At 44.2% G+C, this 21,220-nt stretch overlaps 1 protein-coding gene across 1 annotated transcript in view; it reads right to left on the bottom strand.

Annotated features, from left to right (window-relative positions):
* Positions 1–20,039, bottom strand: part of ARHGEF10L (Rho guanine nucleotide exchange factor 10 like) — a 75,395-nt gene extending 55,356 nt beyond the window's left edge. Inside the window, exon 1 of the mRNA XM_075840929.1 lies at positions 19,761–20,039. Within this exon, the coding sequence (XP_075697044.1) occupies positions 19,761–19,836 (76 nt within the window). The 5' untranslated portion in view covers positions 19,837–20,039. The remainder of the gene's footprint in view (positions 1–19,760) is intronic.
* Between the last annotated feature and the right edge of the window lie 1,181 nt (positions 20,040–21,220).

Genomic DNA, 21,220 nt, shown 5'->3' with positions numbered 1-21,220 from the left:
ATATGGACGCTGCACAGTACCACTTCTCCTGTCCTGTATACTGGGTGTAATTCTCAGTATCTGTATTATTCTGTATATATAGACACTGCACAGTACCACTTCTCCTATCCTGTATACTGGGTGTAATTCTCAGTATCTGTATTATTCTGTATATATATACACACTGCACAGTACTACTCCTCCTGTCCTGTATACTGGGTGTAATTCTCAGTATCTGTATTATTCTGTATATACACTGCACAGTACCACTTCTCCTGTCCTGTATACTGGGTGTAGTTCTCAGTATATGTATTATTCTGTATATATACACTGCGCAGTACCACTTCACCTGTCCTGTATACTGGGTGTAATCCTCAGTATCTGTATTATTCTGTATATATATACACTGCACAGTACCACTTCTCCTGTCCTGTATACTGGGTGTAATTCTCAGTATCTGTATTATTCTGTATATATGGACACTGCACAGTACCACTTCTCCTGTCCTGTATACTGGGTGTAATTCTCAGTATCTGTATTATTCTGTATATATATATATACACTGCACAGTACCACTTCTCCTGTCCTGTATACTGGGTGTAATTCTCAGTGTCTGTATTATTCTGTATATATACACTGCACAGTACCACTTCTCCTGTCCTGTATACTGGGTGTAATTCTCAGTATCTGTATTATTCTGTATATATGGACACTGCACAGTACCACTACTCCTGTCCTGTATACTGGGTGTAATTCTCAGTATCTGTATTATTCTGTATATATATACACTGCACAGTACCACTTCTCCTGTCCTGTATACTGGGTGTAATTCTCAGTATCTGTATTATTCTGTATACATGGACACTGCACAGTACCACTTCTCCTGTCCTGTATACTGGGTGTAATTCTCAGTATCTGTATTATTCTGTATATATGGACACTGCACACTACCACTTCTCCTGTCCTGTATACTGGGTGTAATTATCAGTATCTGTATTATTCTGTATATATGGACACTGCACAGTACCACTTCTCCTGTCCTGTATACTGGGTGTAATTCTCAGTATCTGTATTATTCTGTATATACACTGCACAGTACCACTTCTCCTGTCCTGTATACTGGGTGTAATTCTCAGTATCTGTGTTATTCTGTATATATGGACACTGCACAGTACCACTTCTCCTGTCCAGTATACTGGGTGTAATTCTCAGTATCTGTACTATTCTGTATATATGGACACTGCACAGTACCACTTCTCCTGTCCTGTATACTGGGTGTAATTCTCAGTATCTGTATTATTCTTTATATATACACACTGCACAGTACTACTTCTCCTGACCTGTATACTGGGTGTAATTCTCAGTGTCTGTATTACTCTGTATATATATACACTGCACAGTACCACTCCTCCTGTCCTGTATACTGGGTGTAATTCTCAGTATCTGTATTATTCTGTATATATACACTGCACAGTACCACTTCTCCTGTCCTGTATACTGGGTGTAATTCTCAGTATCTGTATTATTCTGTATATATGGACACTGCACAGTACCACCTCTCCTGTCCTGTATACTGGGTGTAATTCTCAGTATCTGTATTATTCTGTATATATGGACACTGCACAGTACCACTTCTCCTGTCCTGTATACTGGGTGTAATTCTCAGTATCTGTATTAGGCCTCATTTACACGAGCGTAATATACACGCGTGCGACGCGCGTGCTTTTCACGCGTGTCGTACGCACCTATATTACTCTATGGGGCAGTGCAGACAATGCGTGATTTTTGCGCAGCGCGAGTGCGTTGCGTAAAGCTCACGACATGTTCTATAATCGTGCGTTTTTCGCGCATCACGCACCCATTGAAGTCAATGGGTGCGTGAAAACCACGCATGCCGCACTTCCGTGCGAACTGCGTGATTCGCGCAAGAGCTGTCAAAAGGATGAATGTAAACAGAAAAGCACCACGTGCTTTTCTGTTTACAAACATCCAAACGGAGTGTCAAATTAGAGATGAGCGAACCGAACTTCACCGGGTTCGGCCGTACTCGTTTTGACCAAACCCGGCAAAAAAATTTCCGGTATGCGACGTCAGGAAACAGTCACTGTCCACGGTGCTGAAAGAGTTAAACTGGTTCAGCACCCTGGACAGTGACTTACGATCACAATATACATGAACGTGTAAAAAAAAAAAAGAAGTTCTGATTTACCGATAACTCCCGGCTTCTTCCTCCAGTCTGACCTCCCGGGATGACAATTCAGTCCAAGTGATAGCTGCAGCCAATCACAGGCCAAGCACAGGCTGCAGCCAATCACAGGCTGCAGCGGTCACATGGACTGCCGCGTCATCCAGGGAGGTGGGGCCGGATGACAAGAGAGGGACGCGTCACCAAGGCAACGGCCGGGAGACCGGACTGGAGGAAGCAGGAAGTTCTTGGTAAGCATGAACGTCTTGTTTTTATTCACAGGTTGCTGTATATTGTGATCGGAATTCACTGTCGAGGGCGCTGAAAGAGTTACTGCCGATCAGTTAACTCTTTCAGCACCCTGGACAGTGACTGACGTCGACTAGCCTCATCTCTATGATGGCGGCTGCGCGAAAATCACGCAGCCGCGCATCATTCACTGTTGACACACGGAGCTGTCAAGTGCCTTTTGCGCACGCAAAACGCTGCGTTTTTTGGCGTGCGCAAAACGCACACGCTCGTGTAAATGAGGCCTTATTCTGTATATACATACACTGCACAGTACCACTTCTCCTGTCCTGTATACTGGGTGTAATTCTCAGTATCTGTATTATTCTGTATATATGGACGCTGCACAGTACCACTTCTCCTGTCCTGTATACTGGGTGTAATTCTCAGTATCTGTATTATTCTGTATATATATATATATACACTGCACAGTACCACTCCTCCTGTCCTGTATACTGGGTGTAATTCTCAGTATCTGTATTATTCTGTATATATATATACACTGCACAGTACCACTTCTCCTGTCCTGTATACTGGGTGTAATTCTCAGTACCTGTATTATTCTGTATATATGGACACTGCACAGTACCACTTCTCCTGTCCTGTATACTGGGTGTAATTCTCAGTATCTGTATTATTCTGTATATATATACACTGTACAGTACCACTTCTCCTGTCCTGTATACTGGGTGTAATTCTCAGTATCTGTATTATTCTGTATATATAGACACTGCACAGTACCACTTCTCCTGTCCTGTATACTGGGTGTAATTCTCAGTATCTGTATTATTCTGTATATATGGACACTGCACAGTACCACTTCTCCAGTCCTGTATACTGGGTGTAATTCTCAGTGTCTGTATTATTCTGTATATATGGACACTGCACAGTACCACTTCTCCTGTCCTGTATACTGGGTGTAATTCTCAGTATCTGTATTATTCTGTATATATATACACTGCACAGTACTACTCCTCCTGTCCTGTATACTGGGTGTAATTCTCAGTATCTGTATTATTCTGTATATATATACTGCACAATACCACTTCTCCTGTCCTGTATACTGAGTGTAATTCTCAGTATCTGTATTATTCTGTATATACACTGCACAGTACCACTTCTCCTGTCCTGTATACTGGGTGTAATTCTCAGTATCTGTATTATTCTGTATATATGGACACTGCACAGTACCACTTCTCCTGTCCTGTATACTGGGTGTAATTCTCAGTATCTGTATTATTCTGTATATATATACACTGCACAGTACTACTCCTCCTGTCCTGTATACTGGGTGTAATTCTCAGTATCTGTATTATTCTGTATATATATATATACACACTGCACAGTACTACTTCTCCTGTCCTGTATACTGGGTGTAATTCTCAGTATCTGTATTATTCTGTATATATGGACACTGCACAGTACCACTTCTCCTGTCCTGTATACTGGGTGTAATTCTCAGTATCTGTATTATTCTGTATATATGGACACTGCACAGTACCACTTCTCCTGTCCTGTATACTGGTGTAATTCTCAGTATCTGTATTATTCTGTATATATACACTGCACAGTACCACTTCTCCTGTCCTGTATACTGGGTGTAATTCTCAGTATCTGTATTATTCTGTATATACACTGCACAGTACCACTTCTCCTGTCCTGTATACTGGGTGTAATTCTCAGTATCTGTATTATTCTGTATATATACACTGCACAGCACCACTTCTCCTGTCCTGTATACTGGGTGTAATTCTCAGTATCTGTATTATTCTGTATATACACTGCACAGTACCACTTCTCCTGTCCTGTATACTGGGTGTAATTCTCAGTATCTGTATTATTCTGTATATACACTGCACAGTACCACTTCTCCTGTCCTGTATACTGGGTGTAGTTCTCAGTATATGTATTATTCTGTATATATACACTGTACAGTACCACTTCTCCTGTCCTGTATACTGGGTGTAATTCTCAGTATCTGTATTATTCTGTATATATGGACACTGCACAGTACCACTTCTCCTGTCCTGTACACTGGGTGTAATTCTCAGTATCTGTATTATTCTGTATATATATACACTGCACAGCACCACTTCTCCTGTCCTGTATACTGGTGTAATTCTCAGTATCTGTATTATTCTGTATATATACACTGCACAGTACCACTTCTCCTGTCCTGTATACTGGGTGTAATTCTCAGTATCTGTATTATTCTGTATATATATACACTGCACAGTACCACTTCTCCTGTCCTGTATACTGGGTGTAATTCTCAGTATCTGTATTATTCTGTATATATGGACACTGCACAGTACTACTTCTCCTGTCCTGTATACTGGGTGTAATTCTCAGTATCTGTGTTATTCTGTATATATATGGACACTGCACAGTACCACTTCTCCTGTCCTGTATACTGGGTGTAATTCTCAGTATCTGCAGTCACACATTGGGTGTGCCCAAACCCCTCTAACCCTTGTATATACAGAGCTTTATAGGACGTTCAATATAAAAGGCACCTGGTATGGCTGGGGTTATACTTGGCAGCAGAGCTAGCACTCAGGATGATAGGCAGCTGCGGACAGTAAAGTAGATAAGAGATCGGGGGCAGACATAGAGAAGAGTTATTGCCAGGCTATAGCAATTACTGAAACATGTGGACTCAGCTCACACAGTGCGAGGTGCAGCAATACCCCAATCATACCCTCTAGTATTATAAATGTAGCCAGAAGAGTGAGGGAAGGAAAGTGACCTCTCCACATCTAATTTACAGCAGTACAGAGTATTTCAGCATAGCTCACTCTATGTGTAGCCAATGAGAAGAAAATAGGCTAAACGGTCACCATTCCAAAATGCACTTATAACAGCAGCACAGAGGATTTATGTGAGAATCTTATAGATCCGTAACGGCAGAGAGGAACAACATGATATACATGGCAGAGCAGCACACCCTAAAAAGGGCGAGAGCGGCGAGGGCGAGGCGCAGACATTTCACATGTTTATAGCAGTTCAGCAAGTCAATAAAAAGGCTAAATCAGGCGCAGACGCTGGTAAGAAGCGCAGGGGGAGGCGGCCTAGTATTGGCGCACGGTTAATATACGGGACGACGGTTCTATTATTACCACATAATTCTATTACAATTGGCGTCATCACATTCTCTTCGTCGTTACGTTTTTATGGTCGTCTGTTACTTTATAATCGTAACGGTCGTAACAGAAATAACAGGAAAAAGTGACGCAAATAATAATTAGGTAACGCTTTGCTCCATATCTCATCCAATACTCCAGTCACATCCAGAGCTGCGGTCACAATTCTGCTGGCTTTCGCTAAACTCTCAGGCATTACGTGACGCAGCTGCCTTCCTGTCTGTCTGCTGCAGTGCATTATGGGAGATGTAGTGTTTATCAGGCAATACAAGGTAGAAAATCTCAGCGGAGGTGCTAGAGGTGTGCGCCAGTACAACAGGGGAAAGTCGGGGGGACTGGCTGACTAATGTGTATGGAGATATCCCGAAACTCACTCAATGGCAGATGTCGGGGGATTTCAACATGCCCGATCCTTTGTTCCTGCAGGCGATAAGCCGCCGCCAGATATGTCTGGCAGCAGCTTATCCCCCCTCTCTATTCATTAAATACACATGAAGCCGGCCGAGGCGGCATGTATATGGGGGAGTTGGGGTGATCGCTCTCAGCAGAAGTCTATGGCCGCATTACAGGGGTTCCAGGTGTGACTGACGTATAAGACGTGATATAACGCGGCACTATTACTAGGGCTTATTCAGACAAGCGTATTATACGTCCGTGTGCTGTCCGTTAAAAAAAACCGACAGCGCACGGACCCTTACAATTCCATGGGGCTGGTCACACAGCCGTTGTTTTAAGGGACCGTGAAAAAATAAGTCATGTCCCATTTTTCGTCCGTTTTCACAGATCCCACGATAGACTCAAGTCTATGTGGAATCAGTGAAATCAGGTCCCGCACGGGACCGTTTTTCACGTCCGAGTTTACACTCGTTCGTCTGAATAAGCCCCTCAGCAGAGGATTTACAGAGTAAAACTCAGGGTATATGGAGATTTAACCCCTGAGCTGCCGATCACTCGCTGATTACACCTCAGAGCCACATTCTTATGTCACGCAGAAAATAAATGACCGATACCGTAGAGCCAAGGTCAGCGTATGCCGCCGTAGAGCCAAGGTCAGCGTATGCCGCCGTCTGCTGATTTATGATAGTTCAGCAAACTTCCAATAGTCCAGAATTTCCAATAATCCATTACGTGCACGGTGTCAATAACAGAACAAAAGGATACTGTGCGTGTTATACTCCAGTCACATCCAGAGCTGTATCTACAATTCTGGTGGCCTCCAGTGTATCGTTAGATGACAGTCATGGCAGCATCAGCACCGAGACCCCTGAACATGCGTTATAATTATGAAGGGAGGAAGGTTAAGCGGCTGCCAGGGATCTGGAGAACAAGAGGGCGTTGACTGAAGAAATCCCAAACTACTGACCGTTTTATAACCCAACTGACGGCCAGCAGGAAATCAGATCACAGGATTGTCTGCAGAGGCAGCATTTATCAGGATTGTGACTGCAGCTCTGGATGTGACTGGAGTATAAGACATGACGTAGCTCAGGGTCACAGTTGTTGTGCAGTGAAGCGCTGAGATAATAATAACGGCCTCTATACAGGGAAATGTTCGCTATAAATAGCCCAATGAATCATGGGATATCATGTAGGTTAATATCTCATTGTCCTGACCTGTTTTCACGCCGCCTTGAGCGGTCGCAGTAGGGAAAATACCTGCTCATGGCCCATCAACCTGCGGAGCGGCCTGAAGCCGAACAATCGAGTTCTACAGCAATTCACAGGTCCAGGGGGGGGCGATAAAGAACGAGAACTACCTGGAAAACAAGTATGCTATGTCATGTTCAGTGTGTCACTAACCTATCACTCAACAGTATGGAGAGAAATGTGGGAGGAGTTCCCCTTTAAATATAGAAACATGTCATTATAACATGAAAAGAACTTTACTTGAACAAGATCACGTGACTATGTAGTGATGTAAGTAACGGGGCGGGGCTGTGACAACCTCTCACACATGATATACAGGCTGGTTGGCAGTATAATAGATGAATAGCTGTTACAGTATATAAGATGTGTGGATCTCATATCTGATCACAGTGTAATTATATTATATATCAGTGATGTCAGTAACGGGGCGGGGCTGTGACAACCTCTCACACATGATATACAGGCAGGTTGTCAGTAGTAATAGATGAATAGCTGTTACAGTATATAAGATGTGTGGATCTCATATCTGATCACAGTGTAATTATATTATATATCAGTGATGTCAGTAACAGGGGGCGGGGCTGTGACAACCTCTCACACATGATATACAGGCTGGTTGTAAGTATAATAGATGAATAGCTGTTACTGTATATAAGATGTGTGGATCTCATATCTGATCACAGTGTAATTATATTATATATCAGTGATGTCAGTAACAGGGGGCGGGGCTGTGACAACCTCTCACACATGATATACAGGCTGGTTGTCAGTAGTAATAGATGAATAGCTGTTACTGTATATAAGATGTGTGGATCTCATGTCTGATCACATGTAATTATATTATATATCAGTGATGTCAGTAACGGGGCGGGGCTGTGACAACCTCTCACACATGATATACAGGCTGGTTGGCAGTAGTAATAGATGAATAGCTGTGACTGTATATAAGATGTGTGGATCTCATGTCTGATCACAGTGTAATTATATTATATATCAGTGATGTCACTAACAGGGGGCGGAGCTGTGACAACCTCTCACACATGATATACAGGCGGGTTGTCAGTAGTAATAGATGAATAGCTGTGACTGTATATAAGATGTGTGGATCTCATGTCTGATCACAATGTAATTATATTATATATCAGTGATGTCAGTAACAGGGGGCGGGGCTGTGACAACCTCTCACACATGATATACAGGCTGGTTGTCAGTAGTAATAGATGAATAGCTGTGACTGTATATAAGATGTGTGGATCTCATGTCTGATCACAGTGTAATTATATTATATATCAGTGGTGTCAGTAACAGGGGGCGGAGCTGTGACAACCTCTCACACATTATATACAGGCTGGTTGTCAGTAGTAATAGATGAATAGCTGTTACTGTATATAAGATGTGTGGATCTCATGTCTGATCACAGTGTAATTATATTATTTATCAGTGATGTCAGTAACAGGGGGCGGGGCTGTGACAACATCTCACACATGATATACAGGCGGGTTGTCAGTAGTAATAGATGAATAGCTGTTACTGTATATAAGATGTGTGGATCTCATGTCTGTTCACATGTAATTATATTATATATCAGTGATGTCAGTAACAGGGGGCGGGGCTGTGACAACCTCTCACACATGATATACAGGCGGGTTGTCAGTAGTAATAGATGAATAGCTGTCACTGTATATAAGATGTGTGGATCTCATGTCTGATCACATGTAATTATATTATATATCAGTGATGTCAGTAACAGGGGGCGGGGCTGTGACAACCTCTCACACATGATATACAGGCTGGTTGTCAGTAGAGATAGATGAATAGCTGTTACTGTATATAAGATGTGTGGATCTCATGTCTGATCACAATGTAATTATATTATATATCAGTGATGTCAGTAACAGGGGGCGGGGCTGTGACAACCTCTCACACATGATATACAGGCTGGTTGTCAGTAGTAATAGATGAATAGCTGTTACTGTATATAAGATGTGTGGATCTCATGTCTGATCACATGTAATTATATTATATATCAGTGATGTCAGTAACGGGGCGGGGCTGTGACAACCTCTCACACATGATATACAGGCTGGTTGGCAGTAGTAATAGATGAATAGCTGTGACTGTATATAAGATGTGTGGATCTCATGTCTGATCACAGTGTAATTATATTATATATCAGTGATGTCACTAACAGGGGGCGGGGCTGTGACAACCTCTCACACATGATATACAGGCTGGTTGTCAGTAGTAATAGATGAATAGCTGTTACTGTATATAAGATGTGTGGATCTCATGTCTGATCACAATGTAATTATATTATATATCAGTGATGTCAGTAACAGGGGGCGGGGCTGTGACAACCTCTCACACATGATATACAGGCTGGTTGTCAGTAGTAATAGATGAATAGCTGTTACTGTATATAAGATGTGTGGATATCATGTCTGATCACAGTGTAATTATATTATATATCAGTGATGTCAGTAACAGGGGGCGGGGCTGTGACAACCTCACACATGATATACAGGCTGGTTGTCAGTAGTAATAGATGAATAGCTGTGACTGTATATAAGATGTGTGGATCTCATGTCTGATCACAGTGTAATTATATTATATATCAGTGATGTCAGTAACAGGGGGCGGGGCTGTGACAACCTCTCACACATGATATACAGGCTGGTTGTCAGTAGAGATAGATGAATAGCTGTTACTGTATATAAGATGTGTGGATCTCATGTCTGATCACAGTGTAATTATATTATATATCAGTGATGTCACTAACAGGGGGCGGGGCTGTGACAACCTCTCACACATGATATACAGGCTGGTTGTCAGTAGTAATAGATGAATAGCTGTTACTGTATATAAGATGTGTGGATCTCATGTCTGATCACAGTGTAATTATATTATATATCAGTGATGTCAGTAACAGGGGGCGGGGCTGTGACAACCTCACACACATGATATACAGGCAGGTTGTCAGTAGTAATAGATGAATAGCTGTTACTGTATATAAGATGTGTGGATCTCATGTCTGATCACAATGTAATTATATTATATATCAGTGATGTCAGTAACAGGGGGCGGGGCTGTGACAACCTCTCACACATGATATACAGGCTGGTTGTCAGTAGTAATAGATGAATAGCTGTCACTGTATATAAGATGTGTGGATCTCATGTCTGATCACAATGTAATTATATTATATATCAGTGATGTCAGTAACAGGGGGCGGGGCTGTGACAACCTCTCACACATGATATACAGGCTGGTTGTCAGTAGTAATAGATGAATAGCTGTGACTGTATATAAGATGTGTGGATCTCATGTCTGATCACAATGTCATTATATTATATATCAGTCATGTCATTAACAGGGGGCGGGGCTGTGACAACCTCTCACACATGATATACAGGCTGGTTGTCAGTAGTAATAGATGAATAGCTGTTACTGTATATAAGATGTGTGGATCTCATGTCTGATCACAATGTCATTATATTATATATCAGTCATGTCATTAACAGGGGGCGGGGCTGTGACAACCTCGCACACATGATATACAGGCTGGTTGTCAGTAGCAATAGATGAAACATCAAGCCTGTATTTTATAGGGTTGAAAAAAGTCCATGACAAACTACTAACAGCCGCCAATTGAAGCTCCACCAGGAGTAGGGTCCCAGCCTTTCAGTTGAATGTAACGCTGGAACAGGGAGCCGACGGCTGCCTGCTTCTCCATTCACTATGTAATGCCGTCCATGAGCGGCTCGGTGCAGAAAGGCACGATGTAGTGACATCAACGCACCTGTCTCTGCCGAGCCACACTTCACACACCGGAGGAGCAGAGTGATCTCCTCCACTCGTCATGGGAACGGAGATAGGGGAGTATTTTATTATTAGGCATTATGCTGCATTATACTGGGTATGGGGGCCGCAACGGAGGCAATATACTGTATGTGGGCATTATACTGTGTAGGGGCCCACTCAGATGTGTTTTACCGCCCCTGTGCTAAACCCCTAGCTACGCCTCTGATGGCCACTGATGGACGGGTCAGGTCACATGACCCACCATCAGCAGCCATAGTTGGGCCTCAGCGACAGACAGCAGCTGGACAGGAGTAGTGGTACTGAGCAGTGCCCATATATACAGATACTGAGGATTACACACAGTATACAGGACAGGAGAAGTGGTACTGAGCCTTGTCCATATGTACAAAATATTACAGATACTGAGAATTACACCCAGTATACAGGACAGGAGAAGTGGTACTGTGCAGTGTCCATATATACAGAATAATACAGATACTGAGAATTACACCCAGTATACAGGACAGGAGAAGTGGTACTGTGCAGTGTATATATACAGAATAATACAGATACTGAGAATTACACCCAGTATACAGGACAGGAGAAGTGGTACTGTGCAGTGTCCATATATACAGAATAATACAGATACTGAGAATTACACCCAGTATACAGGACAGGAGAAGTGGTACTGTGCAGTGTCCATATATACAGAATAATACAGATACTGAGAATTACACCCAGTGTACAGGACAGGAGTAGTGGTACTGTGCAGTGCCCATATATACAGATACGGAGGATTACACACAGTATACAGGACAGGAGAAGTGGTACTGAGCCTTGTCCATATGTACAAAATATTACAGATACTGAGAATTACACCCAGTATACAGGACAGGAGAAGTAGTACTGTGCAGTGTCCATATATACAGAATAATACAGATACTGAGAATTACACCCAGTATACAGGACAGGAGAAGTGGTACTGTGCAGCGTCCATATATACAGAATAATACAGATACTGAGAATTACACCCAGTATACAGGACAGGAGAAGTGGTACTGTGCAGTGTATATATACAGAATAATACAGATACTGAGAATTACACCCAGTATACAGGACAGGAGAAGTACTGTGCAGTGTATATATACAGAATAATACAGATACTGAGAATTACACCCAGTATACAGGACAGGAGAAGTACTGTGCAGTGTATATATACAGAATAATACAGATACTGAGAATTACACCCAGTGTACAGGACAGGAGAAGTGGTACTGTGCAGTGTATATATACAGAATAATATAGATACTGAGAATTACACCCAGTATACAGGACAGGAGAAGAACTGTGCAGTGTATATATACAGAATAATACAGATACTGAGAATTACACCCAGTGTACAGGACAGGAGAAGTGGTACTGTGCAGTTTCCATATATACAAAATACAGATACTGAGAATTACACCCAGTATACAGGACAGGAGAAGTGGTACTGTGCAGTGTGTATATATATATATATATATATATATATATATATATATATATACACAGATACTGAGAATTACACCCAGTATACAGGACAGGAGAAGTGGTACTGTGCAGTGTCCATATATACAGAATAATACAGATAATGAGAATTACACCCAGTATACAGGACAGGAGAAGTGGTACTGTGCAGTGTCCATACATACAGAATAATACAGATACTGAGAATTACACCCAGTATACAGGGCAGGAGAAGTGGTACTGTGCAGTGTATATATATACAGAATAATACAGATACTGAGGATTACACCCAGTATACAGGACAGGAGAAGTGGTACTGTGCAGTGTCCATATATACAGAATAATACAGATACTGAGAATTACACCCAGTATACAGGACAGGAGAAGTGGTACTGTGCAGTGTATATATATACAGAATAATACAGATACTGAGAATTACACCCAGTATACAGGACAGGAGAAGTGGTACTGTGCAGTGTCCATATATACAGAATAATACAGATAATGAGAATTACACCCAGTATACAGGACAGGAGAAGTGGTACTGTGCAGTGTCCATACATACAGAATAATACAGATACTGAGAATTACACCCAGTATACAGGGCAGGAGAAGTGGTACTGTGCAGTGTATATATATACAGAATAATACAGATACTGAGGATTACACCCAGTATACAGGACAGGAGAAGTGGTACTGTGCAGTGTCCATATATACAGAATAATACAGATACTGAGAATTACACCCAGTGTACAGGACAGGACTCTGACAGTTGGTCATGTTGCATCTAGTTCTGACATCTATTAATATTCCTTGTACAGTGGCATCACTTCTACCTGGTGACGCTGCTTTGTCATAAACGACCGTGGATGTTACACTGTCACAGAAATGACATATAACATGTACGAGGCTCCCTACTTGCTGACTCAGGGTTAATGCTGCGTTGGGTAACATAGCACTCTCAGGGTGGATCAGAGACTAGTACTCGCCGCCGCTCGCCCAGCCAGTTACTGACTAAGTTTCTAAATTGGGAAACATCCTGTGGTATAGACTGCGCCTGGCGAGGGACGGGGAGATTACCCGGTTTCATGTCCGAGCAGCAGTATAACCCCCAGCCTTCACACTTCTCTCCCTTGATTTCCCCACCTTTTCACTGCTGACGAGTACTGATCGATGATATGGCGAGTCGTTGACGTCATAGACATGCTTTATATGTATGGTGACAGTAATTGTATGTTTTTTCTTATCTGTGATCGCTCTTGAGATCTCTTGTCTTTCCTCCTGTATCGTCTGATAACGACTAGCAGGAGCCTGTTCACACGAGGAGATATAACGCCGACAAAGAATCAATTTTATGTAAACGTAAAAGGTGCGATCAACGACAAGCGAGCAATTTCTCCCGGATCGGGCGATCGCTGCTCATAATAGTCAATGATTGTGAACTTTTACTTGATCTTACAAAATTTTACCCGATAATTGCCATTCTTAACATTTTTTGGGGGCTAACAATTTTTCAAATAAAATCTATATAGTACCCCCATGATAGGTCCTGTGGTATGGCAGCAAACAGAGATCTTGAAGACCCGGAGAAATTGGTACAGAAAGTATATTAGAAACTTGTATAATTTCATATAAAAAATAAAGTTTGCTGAATAACCTAGAATATCCTTTAAGATCTACCGAGACTGCAAAGTAGAATGTCATTATATAGGTGGTATAAATATATCAGGAGAGCTGCAACATCACATGACTCAACTATAAGTTATATAAGGGGAGCAGTGATGTCACATGACTCACCTATAAGTTATATAAGGGGAGCAGTGATGTCACATCACTCGCCTATAAGTTATATAAGGGGAGCAGTGATGTCACATGACTCACCTATAAGTTATATAAGGGGAGCAGTGATGTCACATGACCCACCTATAAGTTATATAAGGGGAGCAGTGATGTCACATGACTCACCTATACGTTATATAAGGGGAGCAGTGATGTCACATGACTCACCTATACGTTATATAAGGGGAGCAGTGATGTCACATGACTCACCTATACGTTATATAAGGGGAGCAGTGATGTCACATGACTCACCTATACGTTATATAAGGGGAGCAGTGATGTCACATGACTCAACTATAAGTTATATCAGGAGAGCAGTGATGTCACATGACTCACCTATAAGTTATATCAGGAGAACAGTGATGTCACATGACTCACCTATACGTTATATAAGGGGAGCAGTGATGTCACATGACTCACCTATAAGTTATATCAGGAGAACAGTGATGTCACATGACTCACCTATAAGTTATATCAGGAGAACAGTGATGTCACATGACTCAAACAATCATTATACCAGGTGAGCTGCGACATCACGATTCAAATATGTTATATCAGGAGAACAGTGACATCACCTGATTCAAAATATAAGTTATATCTTGAGAACTATGACATCACATGACCCATACTCTTACATCTTATTAATGTTTTATATAACTGACCTGGTGCTTACCTATACAGAGAGCATTAGAAGCGCCGCCTCAGAAGTGTTCGGCATCACCTGCTCATCCTCATGACCTCTGACCCCCTCCTCCGTTTACCTATGTCACTGTATGTATTCTGTTACTTTAGATCGGGTCTTTTTCTATAACAGATGGGGCTCACCTGAGGAGACCCTACCCCCACCATTGTGTCCCAGACTTGACCGATAGCCTTGTAGGGTCTGGTAGCGTGCGTCTCTTTCATGTGCAGCGTGCTGGGGGCCTTAATGACCAAGAATTCCCTTAGGGTTTGTTCACACACAATGACCAAAAACGTCTGAAAATACGGAGCTGTTCAGGCGAAAATAGCTCCTGATTTTCAGACCTTTTTGTAGCAACTCGCGTTTTTCGCGGAGTATTTTACGGCCATTTTTGGAGCTGTTTTTCAATGGAGTCAATTAAAAACGGCTCCAAAAACGGCCCAAGAAGTGTCCTGCACTGACCCGCAGATTAATCACTATACGCACTAATTATTGGTTGTATCCATACATTTAAAGTGCAAGCTCTTTGGACAACCAATACAAACGATACGTGGAAAAATACAGCGACTATACACGAGTCATGTTTAGTCTGTATTCACACAGGGAAATGCTCCTGAAGTAAACGCCGTCAAGGCCTCATTGATCCTTTTTTTAACCGTATTGAATAGTGTAGTCGACCACACTATCTCATCCAGAGGCAACTTGTAAAAAAAAACGTATGACGCGCGGTATTCTCGTAATGGGGTCTATAAGCAACATTCCGCATATACAGTACCTCCGACATACGCTGCAGTGTGGACAGAGCCTTAACGACACTGCGTCTTGTGTTCCTAAAAATAGGACCGTAGATTCGCGGTTACAATCTCACATTGCGCCATTTTCAGCAGCATCGCAGTGAAAACGACACGACATATAGATGTCCCCGCTGCATTTTACGTTGAGATTTGTTGCATTCGAATTCGATCTTCCAGGTATTGATAGTAAAATTGGCGTAATATGCTAATAGACATCGCGCCATGATTCATACGTGAATCTGAGGATCACGTTTATAATTTTACCCCAAAACAGCATCTTATCCGCTGTGCGTTTGCACCATAATTTAGTGGCATTTGCGCCAAGCACATCAGTGACTGAAGTGAAAAGTCGCATCTCTGTGCACGCAGACCCCGGCGTAGAGAAAGTGCCGCCATTTTAGCCAGTGTGAATGCAGTGACGTCTGCGGTGACAGATTTATGACTCCCTCCGATAAATCCGTCACTACATGGGGGAGATTTACTAAGCAAAATCCGCCAGAATTCTAGTGGAAATTGCGGCAAAAAAGGAGTGTAAAAGTCACGCGCCACATTTATTGTGTTTTTGACACATTTGAACCTTCCGCGACAGTTTTGAAAAGTAACCGGGTAATGGGGAACGGCTGAGATTCGCAAAATGCGCCAAATTCATTAGCGTCTCGCACAGCTTTTTGTATGGGACCTCCCTGATACGACATATAGACGGGGGTTGTCTTGATGAGAAACCCCTTTAATCTAATACACATTCTGTTTCCATGGCGGCACTAAGAGTTAACAAACACTGTGGCCCCTGAGATCGGGGACTGAGAGACTGAGGCGAGAGAGAGAGCGAGAGACTGAGGCGAGAGAGAGAGGAGACTGAGGAGAGAGAGACTGAGGCGAGAGAGAGACTGAGGCGAGAGAGAGAGACTGAGGCGAGAGAGACTGAGGAGACAGAGACTGGGGCGAGAGAGAGAGAGAGAGACTGAGGCGAGAGAGACTGAGGAGACAGAGACTGAGGCGAGAGAGAGAGCGAGAGACTGAGGCGAGAGAGAGAGCGAGAGACTGAGGCGAGAGAGAGAGCGAGAGACTGAGGCGAGAGAGAGAGAGAGACTGAGGAGAGAGAGACTGAGGCGAGAGAGAGACTGAGGCGAGAGAGAGAGACTGAGGCGAGAGAGACTGAGGAGACAGAGACTGGGGCGAGAGAGAGAGCGAGAGACTGAGGCGAGAGAGAGAGAGAGACTGAGGAGAGAGAGACTGAGGCGAGAGAGAGACTGAGGCGAGAGAGAGAGACTGAGGCGAGAGAGACTGAGGAGACAGAGACTGGGGCGAGAGAGAGAGCGAGAGACTGAGGCGAGAGAGACTGAGGAGACAGAGACTGAGGCGAGAGAGAGAGCGAGAGACTGAGGCGGAGAGAGAGCGAGAGACTGAGGCGAGAGAGAGAGCGAGAGACTGAGAGAGAGAGAGACTGAGGTGAGAGAGAGAGAGACTGAGGAGAGAGAGACTGAGGTGAGAGAGAGAGACTGAGGCGAGAGAGAGAGAGAGACAGAGACTGGGGCGAGAGATACAGAGACTGGGGCGAGAGAGAGCGAGAGACTGAGGCGAGAGAGAGAGAGACTGAGGAGACAGACTGAGGCGAGAGAGAGAGCGAGAGACTGAGGCGAGAGAGAGAGCGAGAGACTGAGGCGAGAGAGAGAGCGAGAGACTGGGGCGAGAGAGAGAGAGCGAGAGACTGCGGCGAGGAGAGACTGAGGAGAGAGAGACTGAGGCGCGAGAGAGAGAGAGAGAGAGACTGGGGCGAAGAGAGAGAGCGAGAGACTGAGGCGAGAGACTGAGGCGTGAGAGAGAGCGAGAGACTGAGGCGAGAGAGAGAGCGAGAGACTGAGGCGAGAGAGAGAGCGAGAGACTGAGGCGAGAGAGAGAGCGAGAGACTGAGGCGAGAGAGAGAGCGAGAGACTGAGGCGAGAGAGAGAGACTGAGGCGAGAGAGACTGAGGCGAGCGAGAGAGAGAGAGACTGAGGCGAACGAGAGAGAGAGACTGAGGCGAGAGAGAGAGAGACTGAGGCGAAAGAGAGAGAGAGACTGAGGCGAACGAGAGAGAGAGACTGAGGCGAACGAGAGAGAGAGACTGAGGCGAACGAGAGAGAGAGACTGAGGCGAACGAGAGAGAGAGACTGAGGCGAACGAGAGAGAGAGACTGAGGCGAACGAGAGAAAGAGACTGAGGCGAAAGAGAAAGACTGAGCCTAGTGAGAGACTGAGGCGAGAGAGAGAGACTGAGGCGAGAGGGAGAGACTGAGGCGAGAGGGAGAGACTGAGGCGAGAGGGAGAGACTGAGGCGAGAGGGAGAGACTGAGGCGAGAGGGAGAGACTGAGGCGAGAGGGAGAGACTGAGGCGAGAGGGAGAGACTGAGGCGAGAGGGAGAGATTAAGGCAAGAGAGAGAGAGAGACTGAGCCTAGAGAGAGAGATTAAGGCAAGAGAGAGAGACTGAGCCTAGAGAGAGAGACTGAGCCTAGAGAGACTGAGGCGAGAGAGAGACTGAGGCCTGAGAGGGAGACTGAGCCTAGAGAGAGAGACTGAGGCAAGAGAGACTGAGATGAGAAAGAGACTGAGGCCTGAGAGGGAGAAGTCGTTGCCCATAGCAACAAATCAGATCACTGCTTTCGTTTTCTAAACTGCTATACTAAATTCTGATTGGTTGCCATGGGACCCAGCATGTGATTAGTGTTTGAGCACTTCTTGTGCTCCGTTCAATAAACTTTATTTATATAAAGCCAGAAAACAACACATAAAACTGAACCCAATGGGGCAGATACTATGACGTAGATATTGTCAACTTAGACCGGGCAGTCTGAAAAGGCGCCAGATTTATACCAGTGGCGCACGCTGTATGATAAATTTGGCGCGTCTTGCTGGACACTTTTCACTTCCTCACACCAACTCTTGATTGGCTTACTTTTCGCACGGTGTACTTTGACGCATTTAAGCCACGCCCATTTTCTAAACACGGAAACATCTGTTTTTAAATGAGTCTAAAATGAAATGCAGCAAAATTTGGTGGTGTTTCCGACACATTCTAGACACAGACCAGTCGTAAATCTGCCCCAATGAATGAGAACTTATTCACCCCAGGACCTCTCCATGGAAACATTGAAGGGAATTTACATTACAATTAAAGGGGAGTTCTATCTACACTTCAGGGTTGGGGGCTACATATTAAAGCAAAGCCGCGCTTCTTCTCGGGCGCGCTGTGTTGTCTTCTTACCAGAAGAAAAAGTGGCAGAAAACCGTCATGTAAAGACCATGTTGTCGTTTTCTGTACCGCAGCACCTCCGCTACATCATACAATAGAAGTAGCTCTGGGAAAGTTCCTTTAAAACGAACAATGACCGCGACAAGACCACCGGGGCGGGGGGGGGGGCAATGTTTATATACAAGTCCACACCAGTATTACAGCCTACCAGTCACATGACCCGCTTATAGCGCTGCAAACCCCTGTATCAACCTCTCTGTTGAGCCTGGGTGACATGGCGACAAGCGCTGCACGACCGGTCCCGTCACACGGCGACATCGCCTTCATCGTGACCCTCAAGCGCCGCGCCGCTTCAATCTGTAGACCTCTGTATGACGCTATAGTGGAGCAGATTTGAGACCGTATAGCAGAGCCGGTTATGTGCAGAACAGTTTACCTATCAGCACACAAGTCAAAACAAAGGGACTGTGAGCAGAACAATGCTCCGCGCAGCGTGTGAGAAAGGGCTTTATCCGTCCCTAGCACTGACTATTGTGTAGCGGGACCCCGGTTACTAGGCTACGGAGCCCCCTTTATTATGGCAATGGATGGGATTAATGGGGGTGGGGGGAGAAGCTGAATAAAGGACAAGCCTGATAGCAGCAGACCCTCCGAGCGGACACTTACCCACCTCAGCCTTTGTTTTATCCAGCCCAGGTTCCCCTGCCGCCCATCCTGCTCCGTCCCTGTGTGCGGCTCGCATTGGCTCCGCACCTGCCAGTGTCACACACAGAGCGCGCCCGACCTGTGCCGCCCTCCGCCCTGTGCACGATCAATGATCACAAGACGGCCCTCTTCTATTCTCAGCATCCAGGGTGACCAATCACACCGCCCGACCTCCAACCCCACACGTCCAGGGTCTGCCAGCAAATATCCACAGCTCAGGTTGCCCAGTCAGACGTCAGCGTTGTACCCCTCCTGAGTCTGTCCCACACTCCCCCAGCTGTCCCAGATCTCAAGGGACAGTCCATGATGGGGGATGTAGTGCCGTGTGGTTCCATGAGACCGTATCACACATGATTGGATTAGATACACAGCTCAGCAGACAGTATCACACATGATTGGATTAGATACACAGCTCAGCAGACAGTATCACACATGATAGGATTAGATACACAGCTCAGCAGACAGTATCACACATGATAGGATTAGATACACAGCTCAGCAGGCAGTATCACACATGATAGGATTAGATACAGCGACTCAGCAGACAGTATCACACATGATAGGTTTAGATACACAGCTCAGCAGACAGTATCACACATGATAAGTTTAGATACCGCGGTTCAGAATACAGATTCGCACATTATAGGATTAGATACACAGCTCAGCAGACAGTATCACACATGATAGGATTAGATACACAGCTCAGCAGACAGTATCACATGATAGGACTAGATACAGCGGCTCAGCAGACAGTATCACACATGGTAGGATTAGATACACAGCTCAGCAGACAGTATCACACATGGTAGGATTAGATACAGCGGCTCAGCAGACAGTATCACACATGATTGGATTAGATACACAGCTCAGCAGACAGTATCACATGATAGGATTAGATACACAGCTCAGCAGACAGTATCACACATGGTAGGATTAGATACAGCGGCTCAGCAGACAGTATCACACATGATAGGATTAGATACATTAGCTCAGCAGACAGTGTCACATGATAGGATTAGATACACAGCTCAGCAGACAGTATCACACATGATAGGATTAGATACACAGCTCAGCAGACAGTATCACACATGATAGGATTAGATACACAGCTCAACAGACAGTATCACACATGATAGGATTAGATACACAGCTCAACAGACAGTATCACACATAACAGAATTAGATACACAGCTCAGCACAGTATCACACATGGTAGGATGAGATACACAGCCCAATAGACAGTATTACACATGATAGGATTAGATACAGCGGCTCAGCACAGTATCACACACGATAGGATTAGATACACAGCTCAGCAGACAGTATCACACATGATAGGATTAGATACAGTGGCTCAGCAGACAGTATCACACATGATAGGATTAGATACACAGCTCAGCAGACAGTATCACACATGATAG

The sequence above is a fragment of the Rhinoderma darwinii genome, chromosome 10 (genome assembly GCF_050947455.1).
Source record: "Rhinoderma darwinii isolate aRhiDar2 chromosome 10, aRhiDar2.hap1, whole genome shotgun sequence".
NCBI classification, from domain to species: Eukaryota; Metazoa; Chordata; class Amphibia; order Anura; family Rhinodermatidae; genus Rhinoderma; species Rhinoderma darwinii.
This window is presented reverse-complemented; position numbering and strand designations above follow the sequence as displayed.